The sequence below is a fragment of the Pecten maximus genome, chromosome 9 (genome assembly GCF_902652985.1).
Source record: "Pecten maximus chromosome 9, xPecMax1.1, whole genome shotgun sequence".
NCBI classification, from domain to species: domain Eukaryota; kingdom Metazoa; phylum Mollusca; class Bivalvia; order Pectinida; family Pectinidae; genus Pecten; species Pecten maximus.
Window position 1 is genome coordinate 3,592,822 of NC_047023.1, and position 26,303 is coordinate 3,619,124.

Genomic DNA, 26,303 nt, shown 5'->3' on the forward strand with positions numbered 1-26,303 from the left:
CATCTCGAGATAAATCTCAACATCAAATAGTATAGAATTGTATACAGTGTATATGTAATGTATTACTTGAACATCTGTCTTTTGCGCCTGGGATGGATGATGTGTCATGAATATTTTAAGAATATATCTCCAATAAAGGTCTCAAACATGTTGATGGATAGTGTTTGCATACCTAATTAGGACATAGGCAAACTATTGTCGCCCGTGTGTAACATGCAAACTGTCACACCTATGCAACAAGAAATATGTCACACCTATGCAACAAGAAAACTGTCACACTTATGCAACAAACTGTCACACCTATGCAACAAGTAAACTGTCACACCTACGCAACAAGTAAACTATCACACCTATGCAACAAGTAAACTGTCACACCTATGCAACAAGTAAACTATCACACCTATGCAACAAGCAAACTGTCACACCTATGCAACAAGTAAACTGTCACGCCTATGCAACAAGTAAACTATCACACCTATGCAACAAGCAAACTGTCACACCTATGCAACAAGTAAACTGTCACACCTATGCAACAAGTAAACTGTCGCGCCTATGCAACAGGCAAACTGTCACACCTATGCAACAAACAAACTGTCACACCTATGCAACAAGTAAACTGTCACGCCTATGCAAAATGGAAACTGTCACACCTATGCAACAAGTAAACTGTCACGCCTATGCAAAATGGAAACTGTCACACCTATGCAACAAGAAAACTGTCACACCTATGCAACACGAAAAGTGTTTCGCTATTTTGGCTCGATGGGAATGCACGTGTATAATGAAATGTACAGTGATAATGTTTAGTATAGCAATAATCAGAGAATTGGTACCCATGGAAGATATATCATTTTAAATAAAATTTTCATTGTGAAACTTGAGCCAGCATTATTTTACCCTTTGTATACATAATTGTTTGTCTCCTATTCAATATCAGGACGGTTCAATCAATTTTTTTGTAGTTCTAGATCGTGAGGCCCCCGTGATCAATTTTTGAACATAACCCTTATCATTTTGACCTGGTAATCTGTGTTCATTAGATATATGTGGAATACCGGTGACATGGGAGTATGGTTTATACGAAGTTACAAATTATTGGAGTTGTTGCATTGGCATTTAAGTTATAACTACACCAGGAATCGAGTCCTAATGGGATTTGCCATATAACGTAGTACCTCTACCATACAGCCACAGGGGAAATCATGTGTTTGGTAGAGGCTGGGTAGTGCAACGGTATGTCTGTTAGATAATTACTTCATATACACTGGATCAATACTTTATAGCTCATTCATTACTCACGTTGTTGTAATTTGTGCAATGATAACAAACTATTGTCTCATCATATTCCTTTTGTAATTATCTTTTACCATTGTGGCGGGATCCCGGTGTTAATATATTAACATTATTTACTTAAATGTACAGCGTTATCTGCTCACATAATTTTATATATGGACAAATGCTATTGGTCCAGACCAAATATTATTAAGTTTAACGAACTAATGAAGAAAACTAATGTTAAAAAACTAATGAAAATGTGTATTTTTATCAGATTAATTAATAACATAATTTGTCCTCCTTCATAAGAATGAAAATTGTTTGTCGTGAAACAGTGTCTTGTGTCAACTACGAACACTACTTTAATTGTATATATTATATTTTAAATATGTTTTTTCTATATATATGTACATCATGTCAGTATGCGAAAATAGAATAAAATTAATTTGATTTTTTAAATTTGAACAGGCATTCCAGTCAAACTGGGTAAATTATCATCATATATATAATATAAACACCATGTTGATGTGAGTGGATATGAAAACAATGCCATGTAAACGATTCCAATTCGGGTACAAAGACAATGCATTTTAAATGTGTCACTATATACTGTATCTATAAAAGACTACTATCTAGATGTGTTTACACTTGTGTGCCTTCTGCACAAGGTCTCAGAATGATTTTGATTTGATAGATTTGATAATTTTAAGACATTTTAATGTTTTGTAGGTGTTGGCTTCAAAGTTGGTGGCAATACAGACATTGACTACCTCGTCCTACAGGTCCACTACAAAGATGTCTCCCCATTTTTAGGTAAGGTGAAATACTTCAAATCTCGAGATAAAAATTCTGTAATATTACCACATACAGCTGACATTCTACACTCGACCATGTATTGACGCCGCCGGATTCCCACTTGTTAATGTACGAGGTAGCTGTATGATACATTTTATATTATCATATCTACAATATACTTAACAGTATGTCATATATACATAGTATTTGTTATTGTTAGATACACCAATTTAATAGCTGCTTCATATTTAAAAATATTACCAATAATTGCGACGAGGTCAGATTTCGTTAACCAGCTGCTAATTTCCTAGTCATGATTATAATCAAACCTTGGTTTCCCTTTTTCTTTAAAACAAATGTCATTCTTTTTAAAATAAACCTCTCATTTCGCTTACGTACAGATCACCAACCTTAAGGTAGGGATATGACTAAATTATGATAAAATGTCGTGTTTATGTCACCTACCGAGTGTGAAATTAATCGTGTCTATTTCACAGCTGGAGAAACTGACAGTTCCGGAATTACCATGGAAACAACACAACAACCGTAAGTATAATTGCCATGGAAACAACACGACAACCGTAGGTAATTATCGACATATATTTAAACCAGAATAAACATGGAGACAATACGACAGTCGTAGGTAATGACCAAAGAAACAACAAGACAATCACGAGTAATTACCATATAAAAAACATTCCATTAGCCTTAAGTAATTACCATAGAAACAACACGACAGTCGTAAGCAATTACCATATACACCGAAACCACGCGACAGCCTTAAGTGTTACCATAGAAACCGTATGACAGCATTAAGTAATTACCGTAGAAACAACACGAAACCCATATGTAATGACATATTTTTACTGAGAACAGCGTAAATTTGTGTTATTTATCTGCTAGAATGTAAAAAATAAAACATGAAAAAATTACTTTTTTCTTCGTTCAACATATTTATTTTTAGAAATGTTGGATAATATGTAAGAGATAAGTATAGATTAGATGAACGAAAATCCGTGATTGTTAATGCCATAAAATGTACGATTACCTTACAGAATGCCGAAGAGAGCTGGCGTGTATCTTCTCGCGACTGGCGGAAGAATCCCATCTCATTACACAGGTAAGGCATATTAACTCTGGACTAAACACAGAACGATGTATTGTGTAAATTTTATTTTATTACTGTATAAATACATTTTCCTGTATATTTTTGGTGATTTTCATTCTGCATGATAATTGTATTAAAATAAAGATGTGAGCCCGGATGAATCATTTGAAGATTTTCGTTGACAGGTTATGAAAATACATTAAGTAAAGATAAATTCGTTCGACTTTAAATACCTTTTTTGGATAGAGAAATGAATTAACATCAAAGCTGTAATAAGTCATACACATTCCAAAATATGTACGATGTCAATAGACTTTTAGTCATGATAAGAATGGCAGTTATTTTAATATCGTGGTTTATGTTGCAGAGTTCCTGGAGAGTGCCTGTCCATTACACACGGACCTCGTTTTACATCCGTTCGCATTTAGAACTCACACACACACACTCGGTATGTATATTATCCCTGTCACCCTGGTCTGTAATCTATATAATTAACACCATGTTATTGTGAGTGACATGTATGATAAAATTATTATCATTATACTTAAGGCCCTGCCTTATCAATACACAATGTATCTAAAATTATGGTGGATCATTGAATTCAAAACAAAAAACAAAAAAAACGACTTCATTCAATTACATTTTTGTATATGAACGGCTATCTTATGAAATTCCATCATTAATATTTCGATTTGACTTTCAATCTGATGTTTGCTGATTGAATATTCTTCGGGATTATTTTTTAATCTAATTATAAAGACACAATGCCTTATTGTTGAATATGTAAACATACGTTTATATAGATAGGTTTTGTATACATGGACTATGGAGTACGAAACAATTCATTATGATACCATGTTGTTCATTGTAACAGGGAAAGTCGTGTCCGGGTACAGAGTCCGGGACGGTAAATGGGAGGAAATTGGCCGAAAGAGTCCTCAAGAACCCCAGGTACTTATATATTTTCACATATCTACATATGTAGATTAATTTTTATTTTCTTTAATGAATTTTATCTCGCAGAAGGGTAAATGGGGGGAAAACAAAGCACATGGATGACAGAAATGAAGATGTTATAGTGTCCCCAAGCATGGGGACAGCAGACCAATTCAAGGTCTCCTGGAGCAAGGAAGAAAATCCTTAATTCTGCAGGGCCCAACACTTTTAATCGCCCCTACGATTAACACGCATATACTTTGACTGTCCAATATCTACTGAACATCAAATATCGGAGAAATATCTCGAACTGTAAAACGCTATTTCGTTGTTAATGTATTGCTCTTTATATTAGATAAATATCTACATCAAATGGGGGCCGCGGTGGTCGAGTGGTCAAGGTGTCCCGACACTTTAACACTAGCCCTCCACCACTGGGTTGCGAGTTTCGAAACCTACGTGGGGCATTTGCCAGGTACTGACCGTAGGCCTGTTGGTTTTTCTCAGAGTACTCCGGCTTTCCTCCACCTCCAAAACCTGGCACGTCCTTAAATGACCATGGCTGTTAATAGTACGTTAAACAAAAACAGGTCAAACTACATCAAATTTGCTGGTATATTACGTGTCCATGGTGTCTAAAAATATTACTTTGTATTTAACGTTGATATTAGATACGATGTGATGAGGAGCGAGGACAATAGAGGTTATATAGGTCAAATATAGGTTTATGTAAATAATACAACATGTCTTTCGTTTGCAAGCCCACATATCCCTTGTGCCTGGTTCCCGTGAAAGGATTTTACCAATTGACCCGATACTTAGTACCATAACGGCCACTGAATTAGCAATCTATTGAGTCTCGTCATGTCACGACAACCTCTCGTCCGCCGAGAGTACAATGTGTATCAGTCATTATTGAGTTGGTGCCTTGGGACTTGTTCAATGGAGCAAGAACCTTCAATATTCATGGTATACCCTTCGTACAAAGTATATGATCGGTATCATTGCGTGCTGAACACTGAAATAAGTCCCGGACATTAATATTTAATTTCTTTGCATGTTTCTACATCCGTACATACGGAACCACTGGGCTTATCAGCAATCATCAAAAACGTCTGACTTCATATCACATAAGGAGATGGGCTTTTTCCCCCGAATTAAGTCATGGTGTCGTCAATAAACACTTTTACATGTTTTTCATCAACCTGTATGTCGGGGGAATCTTTTGTTACAGAAACACGAAGTTAAAATTGCCTAGTCATACAAAAGGCATTGTCGCGCTCTACATCCCCAAATCATTGTAGCGGTCGATAGGACGTTAGACAACACTAAACCAAACCAAACAATCAAATCATGGTGTTGTCGTTTTCTCGGTAAATTATATGTATCTTCCTGTCTTGCTGGTCGAAAATTCCTCCTTACAGGAGCATCGTGAAAGCTTTTTGTTTGCATTTTAGTATATATGGATATGGTGTAGTGGTGTATCTGAAGGTATTTCTGGCTAGGCGATAAGGTGTCGTGGATCGTGAGTTCGAGGCCCGGTCAGGCACGAGTTATAAAATCGTTTTCTTTCGTCATTTGTGTTAGTATGTATATTATGTGTGTGTGTGTGTGTGTGTAAAAACACCTTATACTGGTTTCTGTTTGTTACAATGTTATATAAACAAGTGCTGTTTCTATGCCGAGTGACATTACGTAAATAAATAAATTTCATGTGTTTGTTATTTCAGATGTTTTACGACGTGACAAACCCCAAAATGGAAATAAGAGACAATGATATTTTGGTGAGATTCAATGTTAATGTTTGTCCAGTCTTGTAAATTCAACATAACGACTTATTTGAAGTAGTTTTCTTCTTTTTGAGAAAGTCGTTATCATTTCATGTTACCTGTCTCTGGGTGGTAATTTTACATATAAGATGAAACAGTTTTTCTACATAATATACATGGGGCAAACAAGTTATTCGAACAGTGTGGACAATGAAAAATGTCTAATTTTCGAGGCAATCCGCCCTTTTATTCAGACATAGAGAATACAAATACAATCATATGATATTTATATACAGAACTAGAAAATACAGTAAGATACAGTAAGAGAACAATGTAATAGTTTTGGTAATAGTTGAAATAATATATATAACCTCACAATACGTTTGATATATATAACCGGACCGGTACAAGTACAATACACGAAGCAATAAGAATCACTGAAATGTTTGGAACAGTGGTTCGTTATGGGCTCATTGTTTTTAATTTAGTATTTGTTATGTTCCAGAGGGATAAAGATCATGATTTACATTTAAATGGAGGAGAAAATAATTTGTAAATCATTTACGCGAAACTGTCATAATAATACAATAAATGTTATATTATTAAGTGACAATTAATACCGTTATATTTTCCCCTACACAGGCTGCCCGTTGTACGATGGAGAACAACCTGGACAGAGATGTATCTATCGGGTAAGTCTCTCTTAACTTAAAACAAGAAATATCTTTAAAAAAGATAAACGGCATAGTTTTAATGCTGGTGGTTATAATGTAATACTGCTGGTGAAATAGATTAACGAACTACTTAATAAATGCGCAGTTTCAGCAAGGATAACAAAAATATATCAGTTTGAATCATTTTTGGTGATAATAAGACTGCATTTGAATCAGGAATATGATTTTATTAATGTGTCATTTGAATACGTACATCCACTTATTCAGCTTGCATTCAATCTTAATTTTGTTTCGTCTTTAACTGCATATCTGCATTTTGCAGTTACCGCTACATTGACCAATCACATACTTCAGCTTGACCAGTAACGCCACCTTTCGCGTCATATCCGGGGTCAAAAGAAAATTATATGGCTATGCCGAAAAAGATAAACGGCATAGTTTTAATTCAGGTGGTTATAATGTAAAACCGCTGGTGAAATAAATCAACGAACTAATGCGTTTCAGCAATGATAACAAATCAGTTTGAATCATTTTTGGTGATAATAAGACTGCATTTGAATTAGGAATATAAGTTTAATGTGTCATTTGGAAAAAGTACATCCACTTATTCAGCTTACGTTCAATCTTAACTTTGTTTCATTTTTAACTGCATGTCTGAATTTTGCATTTACCGCTACATTGACAAATCACATACTTCGTCTTGACCAGTAACGCCACCTGTCGCGTCATATCCGGGGCCAAAAGAATATTATACGGCTATGCCGAAAAAACTTATCATTACTTCTCTTGGAGCTGTCGACCCACTTTAAATAACATTTCATAGAAATGTATTCATTGTTATAAATGTTTGAAACATGGTCTTTGTCTCGTGTAACTGATTGTGTGATGTAACATATATATATAACTGTGACGCGTCACAGAAAACCTCACTGTAAAGGGAGTGTAGTTATGTCGCTAGTAAGTAAGCAAATATATAGTGACGTGCTTATTATTTTTTAAATGTTGTATTCTAATTCGTCTTCTTTGGTTCTATTCGACAGTGCTACACAGAACGATGAGATGTGTAACTTCTATATGATGTACTACGTCGACGGCGACAGAATCGCCGACCAGAACTCATGTTTTACCTCGGGCGCCCCCTACTACACCTGGAAACGCTCACAATACGCTAGGAAGATGGGCGTGGACAATGCACCGGATACAGGTCAGTCTGGTACCAGGGGAGACAACTCCAAAGAGGAAGGGCCATATAAGCAACATCGGGCGTGCGGAGAACATGTTGGAAAAAGTGCATGAACCACGTGACAACGCAGTCAACCGTAATGATTTCGCGCGCCTACTTCAAGCTCTGAACACTGCATACGATTCTGACTATAAGTTGTACGACAATGTGTTTTAAAATTACCCTTGTTTCCGTCTCAATTTGTTTGTTGTTGTCTTTCTTGTTTACATCATTGAAATCTGTTTGATTTGTTGTTATTTTTGTTTATTCTAAGATGAAAAAAAGTTTTTATGATTGTACATATATGTATATATTAAAACATTGTATAAAATATGTCCTAATATTTATATATATATTTTTCAGAAGATTTGATCTTTGTCATGTTATGATTGGTGCAATGAAGGAGCATTTCCTAAATACTTTTTTTGCTTATCTTTTTATACTAGTATACAACGCGCAACAAACCGGCTAAAAACTATATATTGTTACCAGGCTTATATATTCCGTAACACCAGTACAATGATTTTTGATGACTACAAACTGTAACAAATTATCCAACGCAGGACGTTTAATATTTCGTAACACCAGTACAGCCATTTATTGCTTACTACAAACTGTCACAAATATCCAACCAATGACATCTAATATTTCGTAACACCAGTACAATGATTTATTGATGACAACAATTTGTTCTTAATTATCCAACCCCTGACATTTTATATTATGTAACACAAATAGGTCTACAATGATTTTTTAAGGACGACTACAAACTCTCACAAATTATCCATCCCAGGACGTTTTATATTTCGTAACACCAGTACAATGATTTGTTGATGACAACAATTTGTCCTAAATCATCCAACCCCGGACGTTTTATTTTTCGTAACAACAGTACAATAATATATTGATAACTAAAAAATCACAAATTATCCATCCCTGGATGTCTTTTGTTTCGTAACAAATGTAATTATGTTTTGATGACTTCAAACTCCCAAATTCTCCATCCCTGACCGTTTAATATTCCGTTACTCCAGAGTGATAGCTTGTTGATGACTACAAATAGTCACAAATCATTCACCTCAGGACGTGTTATATTCCGTAACACCAGTACAATAATTCATTGATGACTACAGACTGTCACAAATCATCCAATCCAGGATGTTTAATATTTCGTAACTCAAATGTTTACAACAAACTAAGAAATCCAACGCCTGATCATCACACTAGAAACTCAAACTCAAAATCGATAAAACGAGGTTGAAATAGAAACAAAAATATAGATTTGCGTGGTGCTTCATCAAGACCAGGTGAACCAGAGGAATAAACGTCTTCTGCTTCATCGACAATAGCCATCATACAGATGTAGGTAAAATCCGGGTAAGGTCACAATTCGAAATGAGAGTTATGACCACGAACCACAAGGGGTACCAAACAAAACACCACGAGTTTCTATAATTCTCAAAAGGTAAATCGCCCCACGATTCTACAGCTACTTTTATTTTTACTTTTCTACAACACTCAACTTTCTATATCACTATCTACAGTTGCCTCAATTCTTTGTTGATGTAATCTTCCCCTGTGTAACCATATCACCTACAAACCTTTAGACTTTGCATTGGTACAAGTCGTTCAACATAAATACTGAGAAAAGGCTTCCAACTTCATCTTTAGATAATGGCTTGAGTTAGAAACTGGCAACTCTGTGCCTTTTAACGAAACAATGTATATTTTTATGTTCCTATTTTGAGTTACGGAGCTCGGTTGCTTCCTAGATTTCTACATTTTAGTCACTAAAATTATTGACGAGACCTAGAAAGACGAAACAAATGATGCTATAAAATAAATCAATATCCTTATCGTTGATTGCTGCGAGGGTTACCGGGTTCACATACACTTGCTTTTGGTGACGAATCCACAGCCCCCCCACAGCCCGTATATATATATTATATTGAGCTGCGTGTGCTGTATATCCTCGTCTCTTTGATGCTGATTATGATAATTTTAACTTTCTCTAAAATCATTCTCTTACAGAACTATAAGCTGTATCTTTTGTACAATCCAGTCATTTGCATTTTCTTGTAATGCTCTTTAATGACAAGTTGGTAAAGAGAGGAGAACAGTTTGATCCCTAGGGTATAACAAAAGTCTGTTGGAAGATTTGGATGTTGTCGACCAGATATTCAATCATTGTCACGATTTTCTCCTTGATGTATTTCCACTGGGCCCTAGCCGTAGGGTTAACGAACTAAGTTTCAAGTTACGTAAACTTCGTACCTATAACGCCGAGTGGATGTTCCAGATTCACAATCCCCACACAGTTTATTCCACTTTTGGAGTGACGAGCATTACTTTGTTGTAATAAAGATGCCAGGTAGGAGTTAGGATAAAGTCGTAGTTGAGCGCCAGCAGTAAAATTGTATTTGTAAAAACCCTATATAGTCGAGAAATCCAATATAAACGAAGGAGATTCACATCCTTATAATTACCCGGTAATTTCACTGGCTGATTCAAAAGAAAAGAAAGACTAACCCAACTCTCTAACTATTAGCATTATAGATGGTTCAGTCGAAGGAGTCGCATCATCTGTAGAATTTCACAAAAAGTCTTCATTGGAGGCTGTCACTGCCACATTGAAATGAAACATTTATCAAAGCATTATCGAAAATATTGTTACGGCTATCTCGCCTAATTGAACTCCTCACATCAACAGAGAATTTGACGTCTTCTTCTGCCGCGCGGGAAATATTCAAATCTAAGCTACCAATTCAGTAGCTGGTACATTTCCTTAACACTGGACTCGAGATAAAACATTAACATATGCACTGCCAGTGTAAGCTTGTTCTATTCGATGTGTTTGGACAGTAATGTTAACAGTACATCTTTATCGTGATCTTAAGCACCACTATATATGCTGTCTTCTTTATCACGACTGTTTAAACAACATCATCGTTACGTCATCTTTTCATCCGTCGAAACAGGTTTCGTTGTGAGAATAACGTAACTTTGATATTTCCCTGATTAGTTACTGATCCATGTGTACCAACACATTGTAATTTCTATTTAATCGTCCATCAGTGGGTTGTCCTTGTCTTCTAACAGGTTATGCTGCCCTTTTGGGGTTAAGGTCTGTCACGGAATGAAGTGAATCATATCAACACACCACAACGTTCAGATATCAATGTACGTGATGTTTTTTTCTTCTTCTATGAAAATAAAGAAAATATTCACCAAATTCTCCTCTCAAAGATTTTTTTTATTACTTAGAATCCATCATTTTTCAATTCGGTATTTTTTTTTATCCAGTTGATTCCTTCCACTTTATAACGTCTATAAAACATTGGTAGTTTACCTTAACGTGACTCTAGCCACACCTGACTGGTACCTTATCTCTGTATGGTGTATATTCTCTTATCAATAATGTCCAGTCAGTACACGATGGATAACCTACGTACAGCTAGTGTCCTGTGTGTTTGGCTCATTACCATATGTACAGGCTCCCCCGTGTCCAGTACTGACCACCATGGCGATCTCAGATGGAAGGATGACCCCAACTATTTTAACAGAACTATCAGGATGCCTGACGCTCTGTCCACAAAGGTAAAAATAAATATAATTCATGTCTTAGGTGAAAAGCTTTTAACACATGGATCTAATGAACTGTCAAACACACTCCAGTTATATAATTCACAGACGAAAACACCTACAGTAAGTGTTTTTGGAAATAAAAATTTCTTTGATAATGATTATAACTGCAGCAAGCGTCCCCTCCCCATGCCATACAATGTCACACATATCCGCACAAGTATTAATAGTCCTAAGCAATGAAGTAGTGCAAATCCAAGTGGAATTTGATGGTTTTTATTCGAAGTGCCCGAAGTCAAAATATAGCAGTTTCAGACTGCAGATCAACATGAAAAACCGTTTTCACGAATATCTGCAAATTATTCTTTATTCGAGATGAATAGAACGTTGTTTAATTCCATTCCTTGTGCCTATAGTCGTGACATACCAAAGTCAGTTAATGTTCTCGCGAGAGGAATTTTAAAGGCAAACGATACTTCGTCAAAGCGATCCTTCAGTCGATATTGTTAAAGTAGACACTGTCTCACTTTTTATCGGCTAGTTTCTCTTGGTGGAGAACATTCGAAGAGAATAATAAGATTGCAATTTGGCCGCCTCTTACGAACATGCAATGCTGACAGTGGGTACAACTCTGCAGAACTAAGGACGTGGAAGAAGAAACAATATATCTGGTGCAACCATGACTTTAGATATCAAGTGCAACCCGGAATCTAGATAGAAGTTACAACCATGAATATAGATAGAAGGTGCAGCCATGAATATAGATAGAAAGTGCACCCATGAATCTAGATAGAAGTTACAACCATAAATCTAGATAGAAGGTGCAGCCATGAATTTAGATAGAAGTTACAACCATAAATCTAGATAGAAGGTGCATTATGAATCTAGATAGAAGGTGCAGCCATGAATTTAGATAGAAGTTACAACCATGAATCTAGATAGAAGGTGTAACCATGAATCTAGATAGAAGGTACCACCATGAATCAAGATAAAATATTTCCTCACCTATATATGCGCATGCATTATCGACCCCTAAAAAGGTCGCGACTTGTACTGTTCTCCATTTACCGACTATGAATATGTGGGGGAAAGGGAGAGGGGGTCACGCCAGCAAACCAAAACAAAAGGTGGTAACTCTTTTCCTTATATATTGTAGCCAGATGCCCTTTTGTGTCATTCTGTTAAACTCGATGACCGAGAAGCCTACATATGTAAGTATTTCGCCTCTGTATACGTATCGTAGTTCTTACTCTGCTTTCTCTGTGAACCAACGAATTGCCACAATAGTCCGGGCAGCTATGCGATCCTTATTTAAGCATTATGTAAGTTAAGGGAATTATTTAATATTGTATATGTACATTTAGCGTCACAGTCTCCCATTACCCCATTGTTGATATGGGCTGCCTCTATGAACGCAACGTTGCAGTCTAAATCATACGACGGAATCGTTATGTCATTTTGATCAAAGACATGGAATGCTTCGCAATGCGCTACGGATATGTTGGATACAATTCTATCAAATATACGATCTATAAAAGTTTAATTGTGATGACGTTCATTTAAGTATTGAACTGGTTTTAAGTGTATTTTTTACTCGGTGATAACACAAATTCCATGAGGTACGCTGTTTTAAGCTGAAATCATTGTATTTTAGTTAGTAATCATGATGATAGAGGCTGTCCCTTGTAAAATGTGACATTGAAACTGTTTGAAATTTGAATTCTCAACAAAGTTATTAAACTTCGAAATTGTTGAATCTAATATTTCATTCGAACAGTGAAATACGAGCCGCACGCAACGAAGTCGGTGGCCCATCATATGATGGTGTATGGGTGTGGCAAACCCGGAAGTGATAAACCCTACTGGTAAGTAAACACACAAAAGAACGAGACTGGTTCGTGTCTAATATTAATGTTTTAACATATCAAGTTCACCTTATTTTGATTCTTTTCTCGATTTTGTAACGTGTACAGGGGGAACAACGGAGCGGTCACCCATCCAAGAGCTGACCACGCTCGACGTTGCTTAACTTCGGTACACAGACACGACACTCAACCGCAACAAAAGCCAGCTGTTGGACTATTCAGCTGATGCTCATATTCATGAACCATCACAATTTTAATACCATCACTAGAAAGACACACCAGCTGTATGTAAATGGCCATATAAACAGTAAATCCAGTATTATATTTCATAAGCCCTTAAATCACTACTCTGGTACAGTTGGACGGAAAAAAACTTCGTCGATTGTTAATATGTATCATGGCTAAACATACACCTTACTGTTGGCGTACGATTTGTTAAAGCATGCGAAAAATGTAGAGAAGAACATTTCACGTAGATCACACATTGCACAAAACAACCGTGTTTGTTTGATCGAATTAAGGGGCCACGTAGGCCGAGTGGTTAAGGTGTCCAGTCACTTGACCACGGGCCCTCCACCTCTGGGTTGCGAGTTCGAAACCTACGTGGGGCAGTTGCCAGGTACTGACTGTAGGCCGGTGGTTTTTCTCCGGGTACTTCGGCTTTCCTCCGCCTGCTAAACTTTGCACGTCCTTAAATGACCCTGGCTGTTAATAGGACGTAAAACAAACCAAAAACAAACCAATTGATCGAATTGACTCTGTAATTGACTCTGTTAATAGCAGAAACATTGATTCTGTTTTGTCATTGAATGAAAATGGTATTGCAAATTAAATCACAAAAATATGACATACCGGGTATTTGCATTTCAAGGTCAAGCACGAAAAGTTAGTGCTTTACAAAGTCATTTTCGGTCAACAAATGCTCCTATCGCGTGCTATAGATACTTGTGAGCATTAGGGCATGGTTATTTTGTGTAATATATGCGATCCATACGAGTTAATTGTATTACCCTGAAACATGTATTTCTAACAAAATAAACAAACAACCTAACAAATTACACACATTATCACTGAATTTGCTATTTAGATTACACGTGAATGGTCGCTATATTATAACTTATCTACAAATAAAATAAAGTTCAGGTCGCAAAAATGGAACTTAATGGAAAATATGTATTTTCCAAAGAAGCCTAGTGTGTAAAATTGTAAGTTTTCTATTTCCTACTATTAAAAAAGGAGATAGAAAGCTTACAATTTTACACACTAGACATAAAAATTGATGTAGTACTCTGCAATATGACCTTTATAGAGTTAACCTCCGTGATAATCCGTTATGTTTATCTAACTATTACCCCCCCCCCCCCCCCCCCCCCCAACCCCCCAACGCAAACCCCAACCCCCTTAGGGGATATGTGGAGATGCTAATGAATATTCATTCTCCCTCAGGGGTTCGTCTGGAGATGTATATAACTATTTATTCCCCCTAGGCCGTGTGGAGAGATGGATGCCGTTTCTGATGAGGCTGTGTGTTCAGATGGAGCCCGGGAAATTGTGTACGCATGGGCGATGGATGCTGACTCCAGGGAACTCCCTAACGGTATGATGAAGCAGGAGTTGGCCATTTTAAAGATATGTTTAATATTGTGGTTACCATTTACACAATGATCGAGCGGACAACGAAACTGATATGTGTAGATCCCAAAGTTGAGAGAAATGAAGCAATTCTCAGATACCAAGTCCTAGTAAGAAAGAAAACGAAACATGTTTGTTATTATATATGTTCGACATGGAGTTATCTGGTATTAGATGGAGTTATTATGATTGTTACTAAGTTCGACATGGTGTTTTAGGTGTTAGATGGAGTGAGTATGATTGTTATTAAGTTCGACTTGATGTTTTAGGTGTTAGATGGAGTTGGTAGCTTTAGGTGTAAGATGGAGTTGGTATGATTGTTATTAAGTTTGACATGATGTTTTAGGTGTTAGATGGAGTGAGTATGATTGTTATTAAGTTTGACATGATGTTTTATGTGTTAGATGGAGTTGGTAGTTTTAGGTGTAAGATGGAGTTGGTATGATTGTTATTAAGTTTGACATGATGTTTTAGGTGTTAGATGGAGTGAGTATGATTGTTATTAAGTTTGACATGATGTTTTATGTGTTAGATGGAGTTGGTAGTTTTAGGTGTAAGATGGAGTTGGTATGATTGTTATTAAGTTTGACATGATGTTTTAGGTGTTAGATGGAGTGAATATGATTGTTATTAAGTTCGACATGATGGTTTCGGTGTTAGATGGAGTTGGTAGTTTTAGGTGTAAGATGGAGTTGGTATGATTGTTATTAAGTTTGACATGATGTTTTAGGTGTTAGATGGAGTGAATATGATTGTTATTAAGTTTGACATGATGTTTTTCAGGTGTTGGATTTCGTGTTGGCGGTACGACCCGGAACAAATATATCGTCATACAACTCCACTACAAAGAAAAGTTCAAAGGTCAGTTTTTCACCAACAGCTTATTTTTTTAGTCAATTTTCAATGTCTTTATTAACTGTGGGCCATATTGCCCATTAGCACATGTTATAATATACAAAGTCGTAATATACGTGAACAGCAATATAAATTACAAAGTGGAGAACGAGTTCATAGTTTGTACATATAGCCAGGATCTTATTGGCTTCGAAAATAAGATTTGCATGATACAATTCACTGACATAAGTTATATTAAATATAAAAGTCTATACTTAGTCAAATCATGTACTATTGGTTACATATATAATATTGATATAATAACAGTATATTAAAAGCTATGTATTTGATCCAAATGAATGATATCAACGGTGAGGGAGATGCGAGAGTGGTTGGGGATACCCCTACCAGAAACTCGCACATCCCCCGTTGAGATCAGGCAGATCTGATTGTATGGTGAAATACCTATGTGTATCAAGTTAAAATATATGGAGCGAATGTAGGGGAAAGTGAAAAAGTTAAAGACATGCGGCTCGAATCTTATTAGCTTCGAAAATAAATTTGCCTAAACGAGTTAGCTGTTTGATATTATTTACATTCAATAGCTGTATCAATTTAAACATTGAAGGTTTCTGCCAGTAATAATTTTTAATGAGACGACGTCTTAAGTTATTGTACATGTTACATTTCAATATAAAATGGTATTCATCCTCTACTTACACCAGGAAACCCTCAAGCAAACAGGGGCTCTTTGAGGCAGCATACCTCGTATACGTATGGCATATAAATAATGCGAATTGTAATTGATATACAAAGATAAACACCCATCTGAAACATTTATGGTTTGGTGAAATAACGAAAATATTGTTAAGATCTCGAAATTCCGATTAAAATAAACAAAAACTATAATTTCATTCTGCTAAACAAATTAAACAATCCAAAGCTACCCTCATACCAATAGCAGCATATCATTTTTTTGAATATCAGGGGGAAAACAACTTCAAATATACAGCTAAAACAACATAAATGTTAAAAATCTAAATAAAAAAAAAATGTTGATGGCGTTTCTTCAGAAATGGAGTTAAACGCAAATAAGAGCTCAAGTTAAAGAATGTCAAATTCCGTTTCAGAGTGTGTATTTTGAGGACTTAAAATGTTATTTCCTTCTTAAATAACTGAATGTGTCTATGGGCCTCCTATTCTATAGTGTAACTCTTGACTAGACCCATTTTGATTTACTAAATCATTAAGTAAATGTATTTGTTTGAGTGCAGATATGCGGGGTGACTATATTTTGGATACCAAGTGATCAATCGGTATGCATGTTTTTTTGTTTTTGTTTTGTACATGTTTATATTCTAGGAGACTTCAAAGACAACTCGGGAGTGACGCTACACATGACCTTCACTCCGTAAGTATACTCGATACAAAACTTTAGACGACTCAAGAAAAGACATAAAAACATCAAATACACACTCAACCAATACTGAAACAACACGGGAGACACACTCATATATACCCTCACCTCATACTGAAACGACACCAGAGACACACTCATATATACCCTCATTCCATACTGAAACGACACGAGAGAGACACACTCATATATACCCTCACCTCGTACTGAAACGACACCAGAGACACACTCATATATACCCTCATCTCGTACTGAAACGACACTGGACACACACTCATATATACCCTCACCTCGTACTGAAACGTCACGGGAGATACACTCATATATACCCCCACCTCGTACTGAAACGACACGGGACACACACTCATATATACCCCCACCTCGTACTGAAACGTCACGGGAGATACACTCATATATACCTTCACCCCATACTGAAACGACACTGGACACACACTCATATATACCCTCACCCCGTACTGAAACGACACTGGAGACACACTCGTATATACCCTCACCCCATACTGAAACAACACGGGACACACTCATATATACCCTCATCTCGTACTGAAACGACACCAGAGACACACTCATATATACCCTCATCTCGTACTGAAACGACACCAGAGACACACTCGTATATACCCCACCTCGTACTGAAACGACACTGGACACACACTCATATATACCCTCACCTCGTACTGAAACGACACGGGACACACACTCATATATACCCCCACCTCGTACTGAAACGTCACGGGAGACACTCATATATACCCTCGCCCCATACTGAAACGACACGGGAGACACTCATATGCACCCTCATCTCGTACTGAAACAACACGGGAGACACACTCATATATACCTTCACTCCATACTGAAACAACACGGGAGGGGGGCAAACTTTCCTATAGTTTATATAGGGAAATCACATTTTTGACAATCATTTGTTTTATTTCTATTAAAATTCATTCAAACTGGGTCAACATTATTAGCATTGGATGACAGTTTAATGGTATGGACTGACTGACCCCCAGGGGCTGATGGGCGGGGCCAAAAAGAGTCAAATTAACTGAAATTTCAGAAATCTTCACAAGACCCAAATAAGATTGAATCAAATGCTTTTCAAAGCTGAAACGGTCCTAAGGTGCTTTACCAAAATTGTGAATATCATGACCCTAGGGTCCCACGTTTGCCCCTGTGGAGGGGTTAAACTTTACTATAGTTTATATAGGGAAAGCACATGTTTGAGTATCATTTGTTTGATTTCTATTGAATATACTCTAACTTTGGTTAACATTATCAGCATTGGGTGACAGTTTGATGGTATGCACATTTTGGTCCTGACTGACATCCAGGATCTGATGGGCGGGGCTGAAAAGGGTCAAATTGACTAAAATTTCCAAAATATTCTTCTCAAGACCCAAATAAGGTAAAATCAAATACTCTTAATGAAAGGGTCTTAAGATGCTTTACCAAATTTGTGAATTTTATATACCCAGGAGTTTCAAGGTTGTCCTTGGGAGGGGGGTGAACTTTACTATAGCTTGAAGAAAGAAATAACATTTTTTATTATCATTTGTTTGGTTTATATTGGAATTCATTCTAACTTGATAAACGTTATCAACATGGGATGACAGTCTGACGGTATGCACGTGTTGGCCTTGACTGATCCCTGGGGCTGATGGGCGGAACCAAAAAAGGTTAAAGAACTGAAATATTTCAAAACTCATGTGACCGTTAAGACCCATGGGCCTCTTGTCATTTATTTTTGGTCATTAACGTTGCAGTAGCCCCATTTTTATAATCGCATAAAATGACAAAATGAAATATTGCAAACCGAATGGGTTGTTTTTTCAATATTTAAAACTGGATTTTTGTTGCCAGACAGCCAAAGCAGGCTGGGTACTACGTGATGGGCAACATGGGACACATACCTCCTATGATTCAAGGTAAATATTGGTCAAATAATGACATACATGCAATTAAATTATAAACTAGACCTTGTTTTACATTATTTTTATCAAGATGTGTATACTAGTACGTTTTATAATGTTATTCGCTATGTATCATAGAGAATTATTACATAGTGAATTCAGTTGACATAAGCTTACGTATCAAATCTGCCTATATTGTAGGTTTTCATATGGAATCGGCTTGCGACTATAAATCTAACGATACAATCTACCCTATCGGCTACAGGACGCATTCTCACAATCTGGGTAAGTCAAATAACATTACACAGCACCGCTACAGGACGCATTCTCACAATCTGGGTAAGTCAAATAACATTACACGGCACCGCTACAGGACGCATTCTCACAATCTGGGTAAGTCAAATAACATTACACGGCACCGCTACAGGACGCATTCTCACAATCTGGGTAAGTCAAATAACATTACACGGCACCGCTACAGGACGCATTCTCACAATCTGGGTAAGTCAAATAACATTACACGGCACCGCTACAGGACGCATTCTCACAATCTGGGTAAGTCAAATAACATTACACGGCACCGCTACAGGACGCATTCTCACAATCTGGGTAAGTCAAATAACATTACACGGCACCGCTACAGGACGCATTCTCACAATCTGGGCAAGTCAAATAACATTACACGGCACCGCTACAGGACGCATTCTCACAATCTGGGCAAGTCAAATAACATTACACGGCACCGCTACAGGACGCATTCTCACAATCTGGGCAAGTCAAATAACATTACACGGCACCGCTACAGGACGCATTCTCACAATCTGGGCAAGTCAAATAACATTACACGGCACCGCTACAGGACGCATTCTCACAATCTGGGCAAGTCAAATAACATTACACGGCACCGCTACAGGACGCATTCTCACAATCTGGGTAAGTCAAATAACATTACAAGTTTAAACAGCACCGCTTAAAAACATATTTCGTTATATCGTGATCAAAAAAATAATCTAAAAATACAACATTTCTTAACATATTATGTTTCGACTAATATGATGTTTGTTTTGATACGTACACGTATACTTCTTAGATAAATAAGCTTGACATTACTAGCAAAGGATTGTTTAATGTTTGATACAGAAAAAGATGATATTTCCGCTGATTCGCGGGTTATATTCATAATATGAAATTGTACAATGTTATTTCGACAATAATAATAATTTATTATTAAAACTACTGGTAATTACTGCTATATATTATTGTATCTTTGTTGTAATGGACGCTGTGTTTGGAAACAACTTTTATGTTAAGTCTGAAATAAGGCAAAAAGGACAAGGTGGATTATATTGCTACTTTCGCCATCAAATTTATCTTAATATAATGCAGGTGTTGTTACATCCGGGTACCGTATCCGCGATAGCGTATGGACAGAGATTGGACGCATGTCTCCACAACTACCACAGGTAAAACCCGGACGGTTTTAAAAAAACGTATTGATAAAATGTGTATAATAATAAAATTACTTATTTGTGAATGTCATAAAAGTATAAATAGCTTATGAACATGTGAACAATAGGTTTCAACACTAGCAAAGCATTTAAAACAATGTAGCTCAATAATTATCATCGGGCTATCATTATACCGGAAATCTTAAAATTAACTCATTTTTTCACAATGTTATTTGGAACAGTCTGATATCATACATGACCACTAAAATGACTTAACTCCAAAAAACGTGACACTACGTCAATTGTCACAAATGTATTTAGACATATTTTTTTTTTTACATTAACAGACCTTCTACAACGTCACAATCCCTGGTATGGATATCCGACCTGGAGATACTTTGGTAAGTATGAATACGTGTACTTTAATTCATATTTAATTGCTGTAGTATATCAGAATGACTGGATATAGAACATGATCTGTTTTGGTACACACGATAATTTATGCTGCATAACTATACGCGGTAAAATATTAATATCTCGTCAAACACTCAGAAGACTACAGGTCGTATCAGGAAGTCTTTATAACATGGCCATCAAATACTCAAAATAACCTAAACCTAAACCCATTATGATCTAAACTCACCTCGAGTCACATTCTGACCTTCATTCAAGATATTAAACTCCCGACGACCACCTATTGCGTATAACCTTTTGGTGCAAATAAAATACAGTCAAACCTGTATTAAGCGGCCACCCAAGGGACTGACAGATATTGGCTGCTTAAGACAGGTGGCTGTTCAAAGCAGGTTGGCTAGAAACGGCCGGTTGCCCCATTCTTTTTTTTATCTTAATGCAATTATTGAAATTGATAACAATATACTATGTACAGTGTATTTTGAAATGAAAAGCCGACAAAGATCAAAGTTTTGATGAATTTGATAAAAATACCTGGTAATGTGACCATCGCGGATGTCTACTTCCGGATAAAATGGCCGCTTAATACAGGACGATACAACGGCTCTTGACAGATTTTTGTGGCCGTTGTCCGCGTTAGACTAGACAGATGACCGCTTATCTAACGTTCTATCTGTAGTGTTTTCCATCGGGCGGACCACAGACTGGTCGCTTAACGAAGGTGGACGTTAGAGCAGGTTTGATTGAAGTAACAATTTTTTTTATGATAGAACTTATAAATTTGATATCTGCATTTGTTTTTTACCTCTCATAATTACCTTCAATCATGCAGGCTTCGCGGTGTACTATGAGCAGCGACAGAGTCGGGGCAACGGCGATAGGGTAGGTATATAATGAATTTGGGGCCATATCGGCAGGGTCGTCAGCTGAGGGCCACAAGGTCGTATACATAAATAAAGAAATATCGGCAGGGTAGGTAACAAGAGATCCCAGAGGGATCTTGGCGCCCACCATTGAATGATCTTTATAGGTTCTATGTCAGATTGATCTTCTCTCTATTTTTCCCTTCCTTTTACTAATCTGTGCAAATTGAGACATCCCTCCAGTACTTTTCAAACAAGGGAATCCTAGCTATATAAGAAATTTGAGATTTAACGATAATGGCTGTTTGTTTGCCAGGTTGTTTTCAGGACAGACTGGTCCAAAAATGCAATACAAGGGACCAAGGGGAACCTACACATGAAATTTGAGAAAGATCCCTTCAGTACTTTGAGAAATAGAGATAACAAACTTAAATTGTCAAAATCCAAGATGGCGGTCTGTCGGCCATATTGTTTTCCAATTGATCTCAAAATGCAATAAGCATAATGAGGCACCAAGGGGAACCTCCATATGAAATTTGATAAAGATCCCTTCAGTACTTTCTCAGAAATAGCGATAACAAACTTCAGTTGTCAAAATCCAAGATGGCTGCCTGTCGGCCATGTTGTTTTCAGATTGGTCTCAAAACGCAATATGCATAACTAGGCACCAAGGGAAACTTACATATGAAATTTGAGAAAGATCCCTTACATACTTTCTCAGAAATAGTGATAACAAAGTTCAATTGTCAAATCCAAGATGGCTGCCTGTCGGCCATGTTGTTTTCCGATTGATCTCAAAACGCAATATGCATAAAGAGGCACCAAGGGAAACCTACATATGAAATTTGAGAAAGATCCCTTCAGTACTTTCTGAGAAATAGCGATAACAAACTTCAATTGTCAAAATCCAAGATGGCTGCCTGTCGCCAATGTTGTTATCCGATTGGTCTCAAAACGCAATATGCATAACTAGGCACCAAGGGGAACCTTCATATGAAATTTGAGAAAGATCCCTTCAGTACTTTCTCGGACATAGCGATAACAAACTTCAATTGTCAAAATCCAAGATGGCTGCCTGTCGGCCATGTTATTTTCAGATTGGTCTCAAAATGCAATATGCATAACCAGGCACCGAGGGGAACCTACATATGAAATTTGAGAAAGATCCCTTCTGTACTTTCTGAGAAATAGCGATAACAAACTTCAATTGTTAAAATCCAAGATGGCTGCCTGTTGGCCATTTTTTTTTCTGATTGGTCTCTAAACGCAATATGCATAACTAGGCACCAAGGGGCCCCTTCATATGAAATTTGAGAAAGATTCCTTCAGTACTTTCTCAGAAATAGCGATAACAAACTTCAATTGTCAAAATCCAAGATGGCTGCCTGTCGGCCATGTTATTTTCAGATTGGTCTCAAAATGCAATATGCATAACTAGGCACCAAGGTGAACCTTCATATGAAATTTCAGAAAGATCCCTTCAGTACTTTCTCAGAAATAGCGATAACAAACTTCAATTGTCAAAATCCAAGATGGCTGCCTGTCGGCCATGTTGTTTTCCGATTGGTCTCAAAACGCAATATGCATAACTAGGCACCAAGGGGCCCCTTCATATGAAATTTGAGAAAGATTCCTTCAGTACTTTCTCAGAAATAGCGATAACAAACTTCAATTGTCAAAATCCAAGATGGCTGCCTGTCGGCCATGTTATTTTCAGATTGGTCTCAAAATGCAATATGCATAACTAGGCACCAAGGGGAACCTTCATATGAAATTTCAGAAAGATCCCTTCAGTACTTTCTCAGAAATAGCGATAACAAACTTCAATTGTCAAAATCCAAGATGGCTGCCTGTCGGCCATGTTGTTTTCCGATTGGTCTCAAAACGCAATATGCATAACTAGGCACCAAGGGGAACCTTCATATGAAATTTGAGAAAGATCCCTTCAGTACTTTCTGAGAAATAGCGATAACAAGAATTGTTTACGGACGGAGGGACGGACGGACGGACGGACGGACGACGGACCACGGACGCAGGGCGATTTGAATAGCCCACCATCTGATGATGGTGGGCTAAAAATGTAGAGGCCATATCAGTAGGGTCGTCAGCTGAAAGGCCACAAGGTCTATAAAAAGTAAATATAGGTAGGGTGGGTACCGGTGTTAGGTTGTCGTGTAAAAGTTTCGGGCCTCTTCAGGTGGCAGAACCACAACCTTGATGTTTATCCTGAACTAGAACATTTCATAAGATGGTGTTTTCAACTGAATTACGTATATGTGTGTACGAGGTAATCGTAGATTTCCCTTATTTTCTTTGATAATTATGATCTGAAATCCTCAATCAAAATGACGGAGACAGTTCATATATTTATATTATCATTGCAATATCTCCAAAGCCGAAATGATGGTGTAAATATAAAACAAACGCTTTTTTATGTTGGATATATCAGATCTTCTTATTTCCTAGCCCTAGCAACAAAGACGAGATGTGTAACTTCTATATCCTGTACTACACCTACCGGAAGGAGAACATCCAGATACAATACTGTTTCCGGGATGCACAGAACTTCCAGTGGAGCAAGTATCTCGTTAACATCCCAGAGGGTGCCAGCTCAACTGAGGGACTTCCTGCCTTCACTAGGGAAGATCCCTTCGCGTCACGTGCCTTTAAACATTCCCAGGAACGAGGCTTTGATCAGCAAAAGGAACTTATGAAAAAATAAAAGACTTTCAAAAATCCAGTTGTTTTGATTTTATGAGGAATCATATAACCAAATCAAATTGCCAATCTATTCATATTTAGCTTCTACTCCGTGCCTTTCTTATACTCACGAAGCTGAACTCCAGATCACCTATACTAATCCCTTCAATACGGGAGGAGTTGCAGTTATTTATCTGATTTTGTATACGTAACCAGCGATATCCACTTGTAGTATTTTATCTTAGAATCTAACGGGACACTCGGGGAGTGTTGTGGGTTTTTTTTTGACATGACTGCGATATATCCTAGGAATTGTATTGGATAATCTCTCTAGTATAAGTGATGACAACACGAACCTTCTTTTTGTTCCTTTCCTTAGCGGTTCGAGCTGTTTTCTATTCATAAGAAAATGCTTCGTTTATGGGGAAAGAGGAGCAGGACTGGAAGCTGGAAAAGGTCGATCTAGTTTTTGTTCTAAAACGTTACTGCGGCATTATCTCTCTGTACAAGACGGTTTCAATGACTTGCATTTTGACAACAGCATCATGTGGTATGCAAATATGACCAGCCACAGACAGTGTACCGGTGTTTGCCTCAGAAACCAAACCTTGGAGCCACAGAAAAACAGAACAGGAAAGCAAGAGAACACAGAGACCATGAGCCGACATGTCAGAACCATGGCCGCCAAAGAACGGAACAAGAAAGTATACAATGTATATATATTGGTACGAAGATAAACTGAGACTATCAACCGACACAGTGAGCACGTAGCATCAGCAATTGCTCAAGAGGATTTGTGTCGTTATTCACAAGTGTCTACGGTGCTAACACGTGTTAATATTTGGTAACTTTGTACTTATTAGGTTCCCTGTTCATGCGTTGTGATTGTCCTTATGAATATGTAGCGGAACTGGACTGGGTCGATCATCGGCGCCCAGGTAGCTCAGTACTAGAGTGTCCGTCCAGAGTTCGGAGGGTCCTGGGTTCGAACCCCAGTCTGGCTGCTACATTGGCATGACATAGTGGCAGGCATAAATTTATACAGGAAACCAATACATAAGGCTAAAGCAAAAGGATAGAACGTCTAAATTAAAGCTTATGTTAAACTGTTGGCTTAATTTGGCATGGTAATCAGTGTGATTTGTACTAGAGACTCTCGGCGACTACTTCACATCCAGAGGTGGGATTTGAATCGTGAACGTATACTAGAGAAACATCAGTATGACTTATCAAAGAACAAGAGATCCCAGAGGGATCTTGGCGCCCACCATTGAATGATCTTTATAGGTTCCATGTCAGATTGATCTTTTCTCTATTTTCCCTTCCTCTTACTAATCTGTGCAAATTGAGAAACATCTCTCAAGTACTTTTCAAACAAGGGGAACCAATATATGAAATTTGAGAAAGATCCCTTTAGTACTTTCTAAGAAATAGTGATAACAAACTTCAATTGTCAAAATCCAAGATGGCTGCCTGTCGGCCATGTTGTTTTCCGATTGGTCCCAAAATGCAATATGCATAACTAGGGACCAAGGGGAATCTACATATGAAATTGAGAAAGATCCTTTCTGTACTTTCTGAGGATTAGCGATAACAAGAATTGTTTACGGACGGACGGACGGACGACGGACGCAGGGCGATTTGAATAGCCCACCATCATCAGATGGTGGGCTAAAAAACACGTGGAGCGTAAACATGGTGTTACAACTATGCAGTTTCAGTGAATTAACTTTCCTGTTACATATCCATTTATATCAACACGCTAGAAAGAGGTGCAGTATGAGGATTAATCATTATGGAAGTTCCTGAGTGAGAAACTTTACTAATTTTGAGAT

The 26,303-nt window shown here is 37.3% G+C and overlaps 2 protein-coding genes across 3 annotated transcripts in view; both read left to right on the top strand.

Annotated features, from left to right (window-relative positions):
- Positions 1–8,196, top strand: part of LOC117333861 (probable peptidylglycine alpha-hydroxylating monooxygenase 1) — a 40,929-nt gene extending 32,733 nt beyond the window's left edge. Inside the window, exons 6-13 of one of the 2 annotated variants that reach the window (XM_033893281.1) lie at positions 2,005–2,088; positions 2,568–2,616; positions 3,126–3,190; positions 3,546–3,626; positions 4,053–4,129; positions 5,845–5,898; positions 6,526–6,575; positions 7,598–7,979. In XM_033893281.1, coding sequence (XP_033749172.1) covers positions 2,005–2,088; positions 2,568–2,616; positions 3,126–3,190; positions 3,546–3,626; positions 4,053–4,129; positions 5,845–5,898; positions 6,526–6,575; positions 7,598–7,853 — 716 coding nt within the window. In that variant the 3' untranslated portion in view covers positions 7,854–7,979. Of the gene's footprint in view, positions 1–2,004; positions 2,089–2,567; positions 2,617–3,125; positions 3,191–3,545; positions 3,627–4,052; positions 4,130–5,844; positions 5,899–6,525; positions 6,576–7,597 lie in introns of both variants that reach the window. The other variant, XM_033893280.1, reaches the window with a different exon arrangement.
- Positions 8,197–11,213: 3,017 nt separating this feature from the next.
- On the top strand, positions 11,214–24,505 carry LOC117335171 (peptidylglycine alpha-hydroxylating monooxygenase-like). Its single transcript, XM_033895131.1, has 12 exons — positions 11,214–11,376; positions 12,518–12,572; positions 13,139–13,226; positions 14,714–14,823; positions 15,642–15,719; positions 17,055–17,103; positions 18,994–19,058; positions 19,245–19,328; positions 20,430–20,506; positions 20,839–20,892; positions 21,738–21,787; positions 24,235–24,505. The coding sequence occupies exons 1-12, from the start codon at positions 11,215–11,217 to the stop codon at positions 24,488–24,490; spliced, it is 1,128 nt and encodes a 375-aa protein (XP_033751022.1). The 5' UTR covers position 11,214; the 3' UTR covers positions 24,491–24,505.
- Positions 24,506–26,303: the final 1,798 nt, after the last annotated feature.